At 43.1% G+C, this 16,357-nt stretch overlaps 1 protein-coding gene across 1 annotated transcript in view; it reads right to left on the bottom strand.

Annotated features, from left to right (window-relative positions):
- LOC116891124 (phospholipid-transporting ATPase FetA) overlaps positions 1–16,357 on the bottom strand; it is a 110,060-nt gene that overhangs the window by 56,288 nt on the left and 37,415 nt on the right. Inside the window, exon 9 of the mRNA XM_032891849.1 lies at positions 15,987–16,057. Coding sequence (XP_032747740.1) covers positions 15,987–16,057 — 71 coding nt within the window. The remainder of the gene's footprint in view (positions 1–15,986; positions 16,058–16,357) is intronic.

Genomic DNA, 16,357 nt, shown 5'->3' on the forward strand with positions numbered 1-16,357 from the left:
CAGTCCAAGACTCCAGCAGCTGTTCAGTGCATGGGGGTGGATGTCTCAGCAAGCCTTCGATAGATCTCAAAATCTCCAAGGATTAGGCTCTAATGCCAGTGAACTGAGGGTGAGGGCAAATGGCAGAATCCTAGCCCTTCCTTCCCCCATGCCTTTTGTATAGATGGCCAGTAGACGGGGTGTCCTAGTTTAAAGGTCTACCTTCTCACCTCAAAATATCTGAATTAAAAATGGGTCATCATACTTCAAATAATCTAATAAGAAAAAAATCCCTCGCAAGTGGGCCTAGCCACTTGGGTTTTGTTAATTACAAATGCAGTCAAGTTTACAATCAAGAATAGTCCTCACAAGTTCTTTTCCCCCTAGGCAAATCAACACATATTTCGTTATGTCACACTTAATTTCCAAATGAAAACATTATCCAGTTGATAGTTATGCCTAACATGATATAACTACCCCATGTACAACTTCAACCACATTGTATATTTAACCATGTCATGACTATGCTGAACATGACATAACTATTCCACATATGACTGGAGATGCATTATAAATTTCAGAATAGGTTTTAGCGGTATTCCCAAACCCGCGGATCCCTGCCCACAGCAGCTCGCTGCTCCCAAACCCTGTGGGAGAGAGACCTCACCGCTTGGATACTCCTGAGACTGCAGAGCGGAAGAGACCACCAACACTGCCCACCCCTGCCCACATCCCGGGCCCAAGAGGAAACTGTATATGGCCTCTGGGTTCCCTTGGATAAGGGCACAGCAGCAGCAGGTCCCCTGTGTCTGAGACACCTCCGGAACCTGAAGGGACCGACCAGATAAACAGTTCTCTGCACCCAAATCCCGTGGGAGGGAGAGCTAAACCTTCAGAGAGGCAGACACGCCTGGAAAACCAGAAGAGACTACACTCTGCCCACATTACTGATTCCAGAGGAAAACACCAAATGCCTGGAACCCTGTTGCACGGAAGCTCCCGGAAAGGGCGGCGCAGATCTTCCTGGTTGCTGCCCCCACGGAGAGCTCATAAGCAACACCCCACGAGCAAACTTGAGCCTCGGGACCACAGGTAAGACAAACCTTCCTACTCCAAGCGACCTGCCTAGTGAACTCAGGACACAGGCCCACAGGAACAGCTGAAGACCTGTAGATAGGAAAAACTACACGCCCGAAAGCAGAACACTCTGTTCCCATAACTGGCTGAAAGAAAACAGGAAAACAGGTCTACAGCACCCCTGACACACAGGCTTATAGGACAGTCTAGCCACTGTCAGAAATAGAAGAACAAAGTAACACTAGAGATAATCTGATGGCGAGAGGCAAACGCAGGAATCCAAGCAACAGAAACCAAGACTACATGGCATCATCGGAGCCCAATTCTCCCACCAAAGCAAACATGGAATATCCAAACACACCAGAAAAGCAAGATCTAGTTTCAAAATCATATTTGATCATGATGCTGGAGGACTTCAAGAAAGACGTGAAGAACTCCCTTAGAGAAACACAGGAAAACATAAATAAACAAGTAGAAGCCTACAGAGAGGAATCACAAAAATCCCTGAAAGAATTCCAGGAAAACACAATCAAACAGTTGAAGGAATTAAAAATGGAAATAGAAGCAATCAAGAAAGAACACATGGAAACAACCCTGGATATAAAAAACCAAAAGAAGAGACAAGGAGCTGTAGATACAAGCTTCACCAACAGAATACAAGAGATAGAAGAGAGAATCTCAGGAGCAGAAGATTCCATAGAAATCATCGACTCAACTGTCAAAGATAATGTAAATCGGAAAAAGCTACTGGTCCAAAACATACAGGAAATCCAGGACTCAATGAGAAGATCAAACCTAAGGATAATAGGTATAGAAGAGAGTGAAGACTCCCAGCTCAAAGGACCAGTAAATATCTTCAACAAAATCATAGAAGAAAACTTCCCTAACCTAAAGAAAGAGATACCCATAAGCATACAACAGAACTCCAAATAGATTGGACCAGAAAAGAAACTCCTCCCGTCACATAATAGTCAAAACACCAAACGCACAAAATAAAGAAAGAATATTAAAAGCAGTAAGGGAAAAAGGTCAAGTAACATATAAAGGCAGACCTATCAGACTCACACCAGACTTTTTGCCAGAGACTATGAAAGCCAGAAGATCTTGGACGGATTTCTTACAGACCCTAAGAGAACACAAATGCCAGCCCAGGTTACTGTATCCTGCAAAACTCTCAATTAACATAGATGGAGAAACCAAGATATTCCATGACAAAACCAAATTTACACAATATCTTTCTACAAATCCAGCACTACAAAGGATAATAAATGGTAAAGCCCAACATAAGGAGGCAAGCTACACCCTAGAAGAAGCAAGAAACTAATCGTCTTGGCAACAAAACAAATAGAAGAAAAGCACACAAACATAACCTCATATCCAAATATGAATATAACAGGAAGCAATAATCACTATTCCTTAATATCTCAACATCAATGGCCTCAACTCCCCAATAAAAAGACATAGATTAACAAACTGGATACGCAAACGAGGACCCCTGCATTCTGCTGCCTACAGGAAAACACCTCAGAGACAAAGACAGACACTACCTCAGAGTGAAAGGCTGGAAAACAACTTTCAAGCAAATGGTCAGAAGAAGCAAGCTGGAGTAGCCATTCTAATATCAAATAAAATCAATTTTCAACCAAAAGTCATCAAAAAAAGATAAGGAAGGACACTTCATATTCATCAAAGGAAAAATCCACCAAGATGAACTCTCAATCCTAAATATCTGCCCCCAAATACAAGGGCACCTACATACGTAAAAGAAACCTTACTAAAGCTCAAAACACACATTGCACCTCACACAATAATAGTAGGAGATTTCAACACCCCACTCTCATCAATGGACAGATCATGGAAACAGAAATTAAACAGAGACATAGACAGACTAAGAGAAGTCATGAGCCAAATGGACTTAACAGATATTTATAGAACATTCTATCCTAAAGCAAAAGGATATACCTTCTTCTCAGCTCCTCATGGTACTTTCTCCAAAATTAACCATATAATTGGTCAAAAACCAGACCTCAACAGGTACAAAAAGATAGAAGTAATCCCATGCGTGCTATCACACCACCACGGCCTAAAACTGGTCTTCAATAACAATAAGGGAAGAATGCCCACATATACGTGGAAGTTGAACAATGCTATACTCAACGATAACCTGGTCAAGGAAGAAATAAAGAAAGAAATTAAAGACTTCTTAGAATTTAATGAAAATGAAGGTACAACATACCCAAACTTATGGGACACAATGAAAGCTGTGCTAAGAGGAAAACTCATAGCTGAGTGCCTGCAGAAAGGAACAGGAAAGAGCATATGTCACCAGCTTGACCACACACCTAAAAGCTCTAGAACAAACAGAAGCAAATACACCCAGGAGGAGTAGAAGGCAGGAAATAATCAAACTCAGAGCTGAAATCAACCAAGTAGAAAAAAAAGGACCATAGAAAGAATCAACAGAACCAAAAGTTGGTTCTTTGAGAAAATCAACAAGATAGATAAACCCTTAGCCAGACTAACGAGAGGACACAGAGAGTGTGTCCAAATTAACAAAATCAGAAATGAAAAGGGAGACATAACTACAGATTCAGAGGAAATTCAAAAAATCATCAGATCTTAAAAGCCTATATTCAACAAAACTTGAAAATCTGCAGGAAATGGACAATTTCCTAGACAGATACCAGGTACCGAAGTTAAATCAGGAACAGATAAACCAGTTAAACAACCCCACAACTCCTAAGGAAATAGAAGCAGTCATTAAAGGTCTCCCAACCAAAAAGAGCCCAGGTCCAGATGGGTTCAGTGCAGAATTCTATCAGACCTTCATAGAAGACCTCATACCAATACTATCCAAACTATTCCACAAGATTGAAACAGATGGAGCACTACCGAATTCCTTCTATGAAGCCACAATTACTCTTATACCTAAACCACACAAAGACCCAACAAAGAAAGAGAACTTCAGACCAATTTCCCTTATGAATATCGATGCAAAAATACTCAATAAAATTCTGGCAAACCGAATCCAAGAGCACATCAAAACAGTCATCCACCATGATCAAGTAGGCTTCATCCCAGGCATGCAGGGATGCTTTAATATACGGAAAACCATCAATGTGATCCATTATATAAACAAACTGAAAGAACAAAACCACATGATCATTTCATTAGATGCTAAGAAAGCATTTGACAAAATTCAACACCCCTTCATGATAAAAGTCCTGGAAAGAATAGGAATTCAAGGCCCATACCTAAACATAGTAAAAGCCATATACAGCAAACCAGTAGCTAACATCAAACTAAATGGAGAGAAACTTGAAGCAATCCCATTAAAATCAGGGACTAGACAAGGCTGCCCCTCTCTCCTACTTATTCAATATAGTTCTTGAAGTTCTAGCCAGAGCAATCAGACAACAAAAGGAGGTCAGGGGATACAGATCGGAAAAGAAGAAGTCAAAATATCACTATTTGCAGATGATATGATAGTATATTTAAATGATCCCAAAAGTTCCACCAGAGAACTACTAAAGCTGATAAACAACTTCAGCAAAGTGGCTGTGTATAAAATTAACTCAAATAAATCAGTAGCCTTCCTCTACACAAAAGAGAAACAAGCCGAGAAAGAAATTAGGGAAACGACCCCCTTCATAATAGACCCAAATAATATAAAGTACCTCGGTGTGACTTTAACCAAGCAAGTAAAAGATCTGTACAATAAGAACTTCAAGACTCTGAAGAAGGAAATTGAAGAAGACCTCAGAAGATGAAAAGATCTCCCATGCTCATGGATTGGCAGGATTAATATAGTAAAAATGGCCATTTTACCAAAAGCAATCTACAGATTCAATGCAATCGCCATCAAAATACCAATCCATTTCTTCAAAGAGTTAGACAGAACAATTTGCAAATTCATCTGGAATAGCAAAAAAACCCAGGATAGCTAAAACTATCCTCAACAATAAAAGGACCTCAGGGGGAATCACTATCCCTAAACTCAAGCAGTATTACAGAGCAATAGTGATAAAAACTGCATGGTATTGGTACAGAGACAGACAGATAGACCAATGGAACAGAACTGAAGACCCAGAAATGAACCCACACACCTATGGGCACTTGATTTTTGACAAAGGAGCCAAAACCATCCAATGGAAAAAAGATAGCATTTTCAGCAAATGGTGCTGGTTCATTTGGAGGTCAACACGTAGAAGAATGTAGATCGATCCATGCTTATCACCCTGTACAAAGCTTAAGTCCAAGTGGATCAAGGACCTCCACATCAAACCAGATACACTCAAACTAATAGAAGAAAAACTAGGGCAGCATCTCGAACATGTGGGCACTGGAAAAAATTTCCTGAACAAAACACAATGGCTTATGCTCTAAGATCAAGAATCGACAAATGGGATCTCATAAAACTGCAAAGCTTCTGTAAGGCAAAGGACACTGTGGTTAGGACAAAACAGCAACCAACAGATTGGGAAAAGATCTTTACCAATCCTACAACAGATAGAGGCCTTATATCCAAAATATACAAATAACTCAAGAAGTTAGACCACAGGGAGACAAATAACCCTATTAAAAATGGGGTTCAGAGCTAAACAAAGAATTCACAGCTGAGGAATGCCGAATGGCTGAGAAACACCTAAAGAAATGTTCAACATCTTTAGTCATAAGGGAAATGCAAATCAAAACAACCCTGAGATTTCACCTCACACCAGTGAGAATGGCTAAGATCAAAAACTCAGGTGACAGCAAATGCTGGCGAGGATGCGGAGAAAGAGGAACACTCCTCCATTGTTGGTGGGATTGCAGACTGGTTCAACCATTCTGGAAATCAGTCTGGAGGTTCCTCAGAAAATTGGACATTGAACTACCTGAGGATCCAGCTATACCTCTCTTGGGCATATACCCAAAAGATGCCCCAACATATAAAAAAGACACGTGCTCCACTATGTTTATAGCAGCCTTATTTATAATAGCCAGAAGCTGGAAAGAACCCAGATGCCCTCCAACAGAGGAATGGATACAGAAAATGTGGTACATCTACACAATGGAATATTACTCAGCTATCAAAAACAACGACTTTATGAAATTCGTAGGCAAATGGTTGGAACTGGAAAATATCATCCTGAGTGAGCTAACCCAATCACAGAAAGACATACATGGTATGCACTCACTGATAAGTGGCTATTAGCCCAAATGCTTGAGTTACCCTAGATGCCTAGAACACATGAAACTCAAGAAGGATGATCAAAATGTGAATGCTTCACTCCTTCTTTAAAAGGGGAACAAGGGGAGTTGGGGATTTAGCTCAGTGGTAGAGCGCTTGCTAGGGCAAGGCGCCCTGGGTTCGGTCCCAGCTCCGAAAAAAAAAAAAAAAAAAAAAAAAAAAAAAAAAAAAAAAGGGAACAAGGATACCCTTGGGAAGGAATAGGGAGGCAAAGATTAAAACAGAGACTGAAGGAACACCCATTCAGAGCCTGCCCCACATGTGGCCCATACATATACAGCCACCCAATTAGACAAGATGGATGAAGCAAAGAAGTGCAGGAGACAGGAGCCGGATGTAGATCTCTCCTGAGAGACACAGCCAGAATACAGCAAATACAGAGGGGAATGCCAGCAGCAAACCACTGAACTGAGAACAGGACCCCCGTTGAAGGAATCAGAGAAAGAACTGGAAAGCTTGAAGGGGCTCGAGACCCCATATGAACAACAATGCCAATCAACCAGAGCTTCCAGGGACTAAGCCACTACCTAAAGACTATACATGGACTAACCCTGGACTCTGACCTCATAGGTAGCAATGAATATCCTAGTAAGAGCACCAGTGTAAGGGGAAGCCCTGGGTCCTGCTAAGACTGAACCCCCAGTGAACGTGATTGTTGGGAGGAGGGCGACAAGGGGGGGGAGGATGGGGAGGGGAACACCCAGAAAGAAGGGGAGGGGGAGGGGCTAGGGGGATGTTGGCCCATAAACCGGGAAAGGGAATAACACTCGAAATGTAAATAAGAAATACTCAAATTAATAAAAAAAAAATTTCAGAATAGGTGGCAGTGTCTCTTGAAGGATGTTCCTTTGAGACCTCAACACAAACAAGATAATCACTGATATCCTCTCAGTTGATGTTACATTATATGACAAAGAAATAGAGGAAAGAAAACACAGATATCTGCACAAAGCACTATTAGCAAAATATGACAAAAACACTCATGTCAGTTGTAGTCCTTGTTTCTGCAACTGGTCACATGGTCTTAACTGGTATTTATACCCACCTTCCTTCCTCTGCTATTCACTTGGTATTTTCTCCACCCTTGGCAAGAACCTCAGTAGGTCTTGGGCCTTTTCCTGGAGGAGGGACCCATACCTTCATTCCTTACATGTCTGTGCTCTCTGTCATCTGCCTGGGTTGGGTTGTTGTAGTTTCCTATTGACTTTAATTACAGGACATGGTTGCACCAAGAGACGCTGGCCCTGAAGGATCTCCCAGTTGCCTCCAGACATAATCTTAGTTACTTCCAATGTGGAGAAGCAATCCAACTTCCTTTTGATAATCAGGACCAATCACTCCTCCTAACATTCTTCCTCCTTTCTTGGCTGAATTAAGGGCATCAGAAGCCCAAAGTGGCCAGGGGGAAGTCTGAGCTTCCAGTTCAATGGAATGTTTGTTGTGGCTCCTGGCAGCAGTGTCCCCTGCCCTCCCCACATCCAGAACCAAAACATCTAGGCCAGCAGAATGGGCAGAGGAAGCAAAAGTATTCCTAGTGAGTCACTAGAGGTGATAGTGAGTAGAGCCATTCCTTTTTTCACTCCTTGATTCCATGAATGCTGGCTATGGGAGAAATCATATCATATACTAGATGCTGATTCAAAGCATATGCCTCTTGGCAGAACCCTGCCTCAGCATTCCAGGGTGCTGCTGCTTAACTCGCACTTTAACTATGTCTTCAAAAGGCTATTCTATCCTTCTACAGACTAGATGCTTATGTTGGTGAGGAACATAGTAAGGCCAGTGGATTCCGTGATTGTGGGCTCACTGTCACACACCTCTGGGTGTGAAGTGAGTTCCTTGGTCAGAAGCAATACTGGGTGGAATACCATGATGGCAGATAAGCCATTCTGTGTGAGTCCATAGATGGTGGTTCTGGCAGAAGCATTACATGTAAGAAATGCACATCTATAACCAGAATCAGAAATATCTATCCAAGTAAAGACAAAGCATTGTCTGCCACCAGGTTCCTGGCTGGTCACTCTGGGGAATGGTGCCATACCTGGAGTTCTGTCAGTCTCTGCTTTAGGCAGGTCTGGCATTCAGCAACAGTTGTAGGCAGGTGAGCCTTGGTGAGTGGACTCCATGTTGTCAAGTCCATGTATAACCTCTTTCTTTGCTACCATGGCCACTCTGTTTATGGGCCCACAGGGCAATGACAGGGATGGCTGGAGAAAGAGGCTGACAGTCCACAGAATGGGTCATCCTATCTACTGATTATTGAGCTCCTTCCTCTACTGAAGTTATCCTCTGATGAGCATTAACATGAAATACATTATCTTTACAGCCATTGCCCCTTCAAAGAGATCTATCCACAGACTTCTTCCCCAGATGTCTTTCTTATTAATTTTCCAAGTTTCTGACCTCCCAGTCAATCCATTGGTAGCATCCCGTGAATCTGTGAACAACTGCACATCTGGCCATTTCTCCATCCGAGAAAAATATACAAACGTGCACGGCTAAGTTCTGCCCGGTGTGAGGATTTCTCTCTGCTGGCATCTTTCAGGGTTGTCCCAGAAAGGGGGTGGGTTGCTGCAGCTGTCCACTTCTGCATGGTGCATGCATAACATGCAGAACGGTCAATGAACCAAGCCCTCGCTTTCTCTTTCTGTCACGTGATCATACGGAACACCCCATGAACTTGAGAGTGGAAGGCAGTGGAACAGGAGCGGACACCATAGGCATTGGGCAACGCTTTCATGTAACTTGCTTGTGCCTTCAGGACCTGCCTGCACTGGATCACATGAAAAACTACTTCCATTTGGTAATGGATTGCTGTTGTGCACATCCTAGTTTATAGCTTGGCGAGTCTGATAGCACCCACCTCATGATGGGCAGGCAGCTCAGGTCGAACAGTGACTTGGTGACCCATTGTCACATGTTAGTTTCCACTAAGGTCCAATAGCAGGCCAGGAGCTATCTGTCAAAAGGAGAATCATTTTTCTGTAGATGATAGTAGAGCCTTATTCCAAAATCCCGAAGGTCTCTTCTCTGATTGACCTACAGGGGCTGCCAGAGGCTCTAAACAGCCACCGACACCTCACGTGTCGTCAGGTCTGCTGGGTCACATGATCCAAGTAGTAGGGCAGCCTGTATAGCAGCCTGGACCTGTCGAGAGTCTTCTCCTGTTGTGGGCTTCGTTCAAAGCTAGCAGCTTTTAGAGTCACTTGGTATATGGCTTGGAATAACACACCCAAGTGAGGGATGTGTTGTCTCCAAAATCCAAACAGACCCACTAAACACTGTGTTTCTCTTTCTTGGTGGTGGGAGGGGCCAGGTGAAATAACTTACATTTCCCCTTAGACAGGCTATCTCTGCATGCCCCACACCACTGGACTCTAACGAATTTCGGAGGTAGAAGGCCCTTGAACTTTTGTTTGTTTGTTTTCATTCATCTTCTTGTGTTAGAAGTCCAGAGTGGTTGCTACCTCCTGCTCACTTGGTCCAATCAGCCCAATGTTGTCCTATAGTGAGCCAGTGTGATATTTTGTGGAAGAGACAGATGATCAAGATCCCTTCTAACTAAGTTATGACACAGGGATGAAGACTTAATATTTCCTTGAGGTAAAACTATAAAGGTATACTGCTGGCCTTACCAAAAGAAAGCAAACCGCTTCTTGTGGTCCTCATGGGAAGTACTAAGAAAAAGGCATTTGCTAGCTCAACAGCTGCACACGACATAGCAGGCCATCTACCAGGAGATGTGTTATCTGCTGGAGTAAGGACACCACATATGGCACATCAGCTGCAATTACAGTCACTCCTTGATTGAGCTGTCGATAGTCAACTGGTATTCGCCACAATCCAGCCATCTTCTGCACTGGCCAGATAGGGAATTAAAGGGAGAAGTGGTGGGACTCTCCACCCCTGCATCCTTCAAGTCCCTGGTGGTAGCATTAATTTCTGCAGTTCTTACAGGGTTGTAACACTGTTTTTGATTCACTGTTTTTCCTGGCAGAGGCAACTTCCAAAGGCTTCCCCTTACTCTTTCCAACCATAATGGCCCTCACTCTGTAGATCATAGAACCAATGTTAGAATTCTGCCAACTTCTAATTATATCTATCTTAATTATTCATTCTGGGACTTGGGAAATGACCACAGGATGAGTTCAGGAATCCAGTGGACCCACCGTGAGCTCAACTTTAGCCAAAACTCCATTAATCACCTGAAATTCTTAAGCCCTTGAGCTGTAGGACCATAGTGCTTTGTGGGGCCTCCTAGAACCAGTACCTAATAGATCCTGGAAAGACTGATTGCTTTCTCCAGTGTGCAGTTACCCTTAGAAGAGAGTGTAGGTCCTTCTGGGGAAGGGTAGAAGAAAAGCTAACAGTACAACTCAGGTATTTCATCAAGGGCCTCCCTCGGGAAAACCTGGCTGTCCTTTCGTCCAAGGGGTTCTGGATCTGCATAATGGCCCACAACCTGAACATTGCTTTACCAACTGAGATTCTCTCTTGCCATGATCCAATGCAGCATTTGTTTTTTGTTTTTTGTTTTTTGTTTTTTTTTTTTTTTTGGAGAAATTTTGTGCCCATACAGATCAAACAAAAATACAGTAGGCTTCTTATCTACTTCATACCTGGAATCTTCATGATCCAGTACATGATCCAGTACCATAAGTCCATTTGAGGCATGCCACCATAAAAATCACTTTGCCTGTGCTGCCCATTATGGGTCAGTTACTATGGACAGTGCTTGGCCTCTCCTGCCCATTGTAATAACTATTATCACTCTGCCTTTGGCGATCCAGTGCTGACACATGGCCATGCATTTAATTTATCCAACTGAGCAGTGGCATCTCCAACCCTCAGGTGTTCCACAAGGGAAATGGTGGTTACAAAGCTCTTCAAATGTGCTGCTACCCCTCATCATTTTGTGTTGGAGAGTGAATTCCTGAACAGAAGCCGTGTCTGGCTGTGAACAGAAACTCCTTTGAGAAGTTTCTACATCTGCAGGGACTGATGGAACAACTGGAATTTCAGTACTGTAGAGAGACTGAAAATTTGTAGGTTCTGGGGCTACTGTATCTTAGGCTAGTTTTAGCCCTCCAAAGAGCCATCCTTGTCCCACTCTGATCTGAACTAATATCCAGTGACACTAAGTAAAAACCTCTTAGAAGCTATTGACTTAGTGGAACTCTAGCTTCTGCCAATCCAAGAGCTAAGAAATTCATCAGTAGCATCTTCAGCCTATAGACTAGCTAGCTCCCTCCATCTCACTCTGCCTGCCTCTGTGGGGTGTGCACCAGTGGAGTTTACTTTTTTTTTTTTTTTTGAGAAAAGGTCTCTCTACATAGCCTTGGATGCCCTAGAACTCACTACATAGAGACTAGGTTTGCCTCAAACTCAGAGATCTGCCATCCTCTGCCTCCTGATACCTACCATCATGCCCAGCTCTACCAATGTATTTGACGTTTTCTTGAATTTACAACTTTTTATATTGTGTAAAATTATAAAAACGTTGTGTCTTAGTCAGGGTTTCTATTCCTGCACAAATACCATGACCAAGAAGCAGGTTGGGGAGGAAAGGGTTTATTCAGTTTACACTTCCACATTGCTGTTCATCACCAAAGGAAGTCAGGACTGGAATTCAAACAGGGCAGGAACCTGGAGGCAGGAGCTGACACAGAGGCCACGGAGGGATGTTACTTACTGGCTTGCTTCCCCTGGCTTGCTCAGCTTGCTTTCTTATAGAAGCCGGGACCACCAGCCCAGGGATGGCACCTCCCACAATGGGCTGGGTCCTCCCCCTTGATCACTAGTTGAGAAAATGCCTTACAGCTGGGTCTCATGGAGGCATTTCCACAGCTGAGGCTCCTTTCTCTGAGATAATTCCAGCTTGTGTCAAGTTGACACACAAATCCAGCCAGTACACCTTGTGAAACTGCTTCCACATGGGAACATGGAATTTGGGGTAACCCAATCTGTGTTCCTGAGCCACGGTCACTCAAAACTGCGCCAAAGTAAACTATCTCTTATTGCTTTTAAGTTGAGGGGTGTGGTTTTTACATAGTGTCTTACAGGATTGGTGAAGGGCTTGTTTTCTGGGCCTTCCCATTGTGAGTCTTTTACAGCATGTCTACTGTAGCACTGTACTTTCTCTGAGTCTTAAAATACTTCATCAACACTAAGCCAAGGGACATCAGGCATCTCCACCCGTTTTCAGTAGACTATCTTTTGACAAATGCTTCAACCATTCAAACAAACTTTTTTTTTTTTTATTAACTTGAATATTTCTTATATACATTTCAAGTGTTATTCCCTTTCCCGGTTTCCGGGCAAACATCCCCCTCCCCCCTCCCCTTCCTTATGGGTGTTCCCCTCCCCACCCTCCCCCCATTGCCGCCCCCCCCCCCAACTGTCTAGTTCACTGGGGGTTCAGTATTAGCAGGACCCAGGGCTTCCCCTTCCACTGGTGCTCTTACTAGGATATTCATTGCTACCTATGAGGTCAGAGTCCAGGGTCAGTCCATGTATAGTCTTTAGGTAGTGGCTTAGTCCCTGGAAGCTCTGGTTGCTTGGCATTGTTGTACATATGGGGTCTCGAGCCCCTTCAATCTCTTCCAGTTCTTTCTCTGATTCCTTCAACGGGGGTCCTATTCTCAGTTCAGTGGTTTGCTGCTGGCATTCGCCTCTGTATTTGCTGTATTCTGGCTGTGTCTCTCAGGAGAGATCTACACTTCTGCACTTCTTTGCTTCATCCATCTTGTCTAATTGGGTGGCTGTATATATATGGGCCACATGTGGGGCAGGCTCTGAATGGGTGTTCCTTCAGTCTCTGTTTTAATCTTTGCCTCTCTCTTCCCTGCCAAGGGTATTCTTGTTCCCCTTTTAAAGAAGGAGTGAAGCATTCACATTTTGATCATCCGTCTTGAGTTTCATTTGTTCTAGGCATCTAGGGTAATTCAGGCATTTGGGCTAATAGCCACTTATCAATGAGTGCATACCATGTATGTCTTTCTGTGATTGGGTTACCTCACTCAGGATGATATTTTCCAGTTCCAACCATTTGCCTACAAATTTCATAAACTCGTTGTTTTTGATAGCTGAGTAATATTCCATTGTGTAGATGTACCAAATTTTCTGTATCCATTCCTCTGTTGAAGGGCATCTGGGTTCTTTCCAGCTTCTGGCTATTATAAATAAGGCTGCGATGAACATAGTGGAGCACGTGTCATTTTTATATGTTGGGGCATCTTTTGGGTATATGCCCAAGAGAGGTATAGCTGGATCCTCAGGCAGTTTAATGTCCAATTTTCTGAGGAACCTCCAGACTGATTTCCAGAATGGTTGAACCAGTCTGCAATCCCACCAACAATGGAGGAGTGTTCCTCTTTCTCCGCATCCTCACCAGCATCTGAGGTCACCTGAGTTTTTGATCTTAGCCATTCTCACTGGTGTGAGGTGAAATCTCAGGGTTGTTTTGATTTGCATTTCCCTGATGACTAAAGATGTTGAACATTTCTTTAGGTGTCAAACAAACTTTTGACATGCACTGTTTAATTGTGTGAGCTTCCATATTAAACCTAGAATCTCCATCCATTCTGTGAGTCCATAGCAATAAACTCGCCTGATCTAGTTTTCTATTCCTTCCACTACTATCCCTCACTCTTAAAATCCATTTTTGTACATACAAGATTTCTATTTGAATGAAGTAGACGACTCATTATGTGGTATAGTGCACCTCCTCACAGGCTAAACTTTCTATTACCCCTCTAGGAGCCTGCCTTGCCTTAAGTCTGGTTCTAGGTCTAGAGACCATTGGAGGGCCCCGAAAGACAGTGGTATTATGTTGCTTAGAGTCTCCTTCAGGGAAGATTACTGACTGATTAGTAGACAAGGAAGAATCAATTTCTTCAGGAGGTGGGGGTTGGTATACACCCTGGGCTAGGGGTGAAGGCACTCCTTCCTCACTCGTGATAAAGCCTTCAGAATCTGAGGGTTCAAAGTCTCCAGACTCAGTAGGGTCTTCCCACACATCTCCATTCCCACTTGCAGGATCCCAACTTACCAATCCAAGGCTGGGATCTGAGTTTTTGTTGGAATTTAGTCAACCTAACAACGGGGGCTTCTATCTGATTTTCTGCAACTTGTGCTCTGCTGGAGAGAAGATTCTCTTCCAGGGCACACTTGGGGCCTGCAGAGTGTTGATGCACATCTGGAGCCAGGCAGTCATTTCATTCTTTGCCGTTGCCACTGTATCTTGGGGTACTAGAAGCTGATTAAGTTTATCTGTAATAAGTTTGTGTAAGTTTTCTGTTGTCAATTTATCTAGAAACGCTAGATACAACCAGCAGTATTCTTTTCCTTATTTTCCCACAAATTGTCAAAAGTTTTATGTACAGAGTCACTAAATTCTTAATTCCATGAGCAAGCCTTTCAAATATTTCTAACCATGGGCTTTTAACATGCTCCAATAATACCAGGGGGTCTTCAGTAAATGGAGGTGTTGGCAAGTTGGAAGTCTATTCCAGAAATCTACAACAGTGGTTCTCAACCTGTGGATGATAACCCCTTTGGGAATGGGGAGTCGAACAACCTGTTCACAGAAGTCGTTTAGATCTCTGGAAAACAGATATTTATGAAGTGGCTTACAGGCTATGAGCCAGCTAATCCAACAACGGCTGTCTCCCAACAAAAAGTCCAAGAATCCAGTAGTTGTTCAGTCCACAAGGCTGGATGTGTCAGGTGCCATTCCTGTCCCAGAATGCTGAAGAAGTACACTCTCCTACCAGTGGCTCAGTGAAGGCTGGGCATGCCCTCCTTCCATGTCTTTTATGTAGGCTGTCACTGGTACAGCTCTGACCAAAGGTGGACCTTCCCACCTCAAAAGATCTAATTAAGAAAAGATCCCTCTCCGTCATGGGAATGCCCAGTCACTTGGGTTTTGGTTTATTCTAGATGTGGTCATGTTGACAACCAAGAATGGCCGTCACAAGCACATCACAAACACAAGTCTATGAAATGGCCTCCATCTTCCCAAGTAAGTAAGACCTTAGCTTCTGTGAGTAAATAAGGTCCATTTTAAATTCTTTTTAGATAACAATTACTTTGTTTAAATTTCCTCCTGGAAACTTTGTAACCCCATTCTGAAATTTTACAATCCTACGCCTATCTGTAATGTTAGTTAACATCATGGAATATAGCTGTCCCTCCCTCAGTGTCTTCAGGCAATTGGTTCTAGGATTGCACATGAACACCTAAATTCATCAATGCTTAGATTTATTTTATAAAATGGTTCTGTATTTGCATATAACCAATACAAACTCTCTTTGTACAACACAAATCCTATGTAAAAGATCTGTGCATATTCAGTATGGAGTAAACTTTTTTCAAATATTTTCAATCTACAAGCATTAAAGACAAGTTGTAGAAGTCGCAGGCAGGAAGGCAGACTGACCCAAGTTTAGAGACAGAGAATTTGGAATTTATTTTCTGGATTCTGTATCCAGTGAACACTCATTATTGCTACCCATGGCTCAGACTTAGACTGGAGGGTGCCCTGCTGTGGCTTCTTGTCTTTTCTCATTTAGATATTTTTAGTTTTCTGGAACATAAATTACTACTTCCACATGAGAACAATATTAATTTCTTGCATCACACTTTCCCTCTGATTTGGCTAGATTTTCTTAATGTAATATTAGGAGGAAACACTTACCCATCCAGGTCTGCTGTTTCAATGTATGTCAGACCATACGGCTCACTGCTAGAGAGTAACAGTACATCTGCCTGCAATCAGAAAAGTCAAAGAGGAGGGAAACAGGAGGCAGCTCCTAACAGTGTGATGGGACACAGTCCCTCAGAAATAGACGTCCACTCTAGGAACGCTGCAGACTCTTGGTTTACATTTATTGTCAATGGCCCACCACCGTGAGCACACACTCCTCTCAAAATTGCTCCATTTCACCTGAAGTTATGGTGAGAGATGGACAAGAAGAGCTTCTTGCCTGAGGAGCTGATGCTCTCCAGAGGCAGCTGAAAGGGACCTAAGAGAGGCGGAGGCAAATGCTATAGGGGCTCCCGGATCCT

This window comes from Rattus rattus, chromosome 1 (genome assembly GCF_011064425.1).
Source record: "Rattus rattus isolate New Zealand chromosome 1, Rrattus_CSIRO_v1, whole genome shotgun sequence".
NCBI lineage: Eukaryota > Metazoa > Chordata > Mammalia > Rodentia > Muridae > Rattus > Rattus rattus.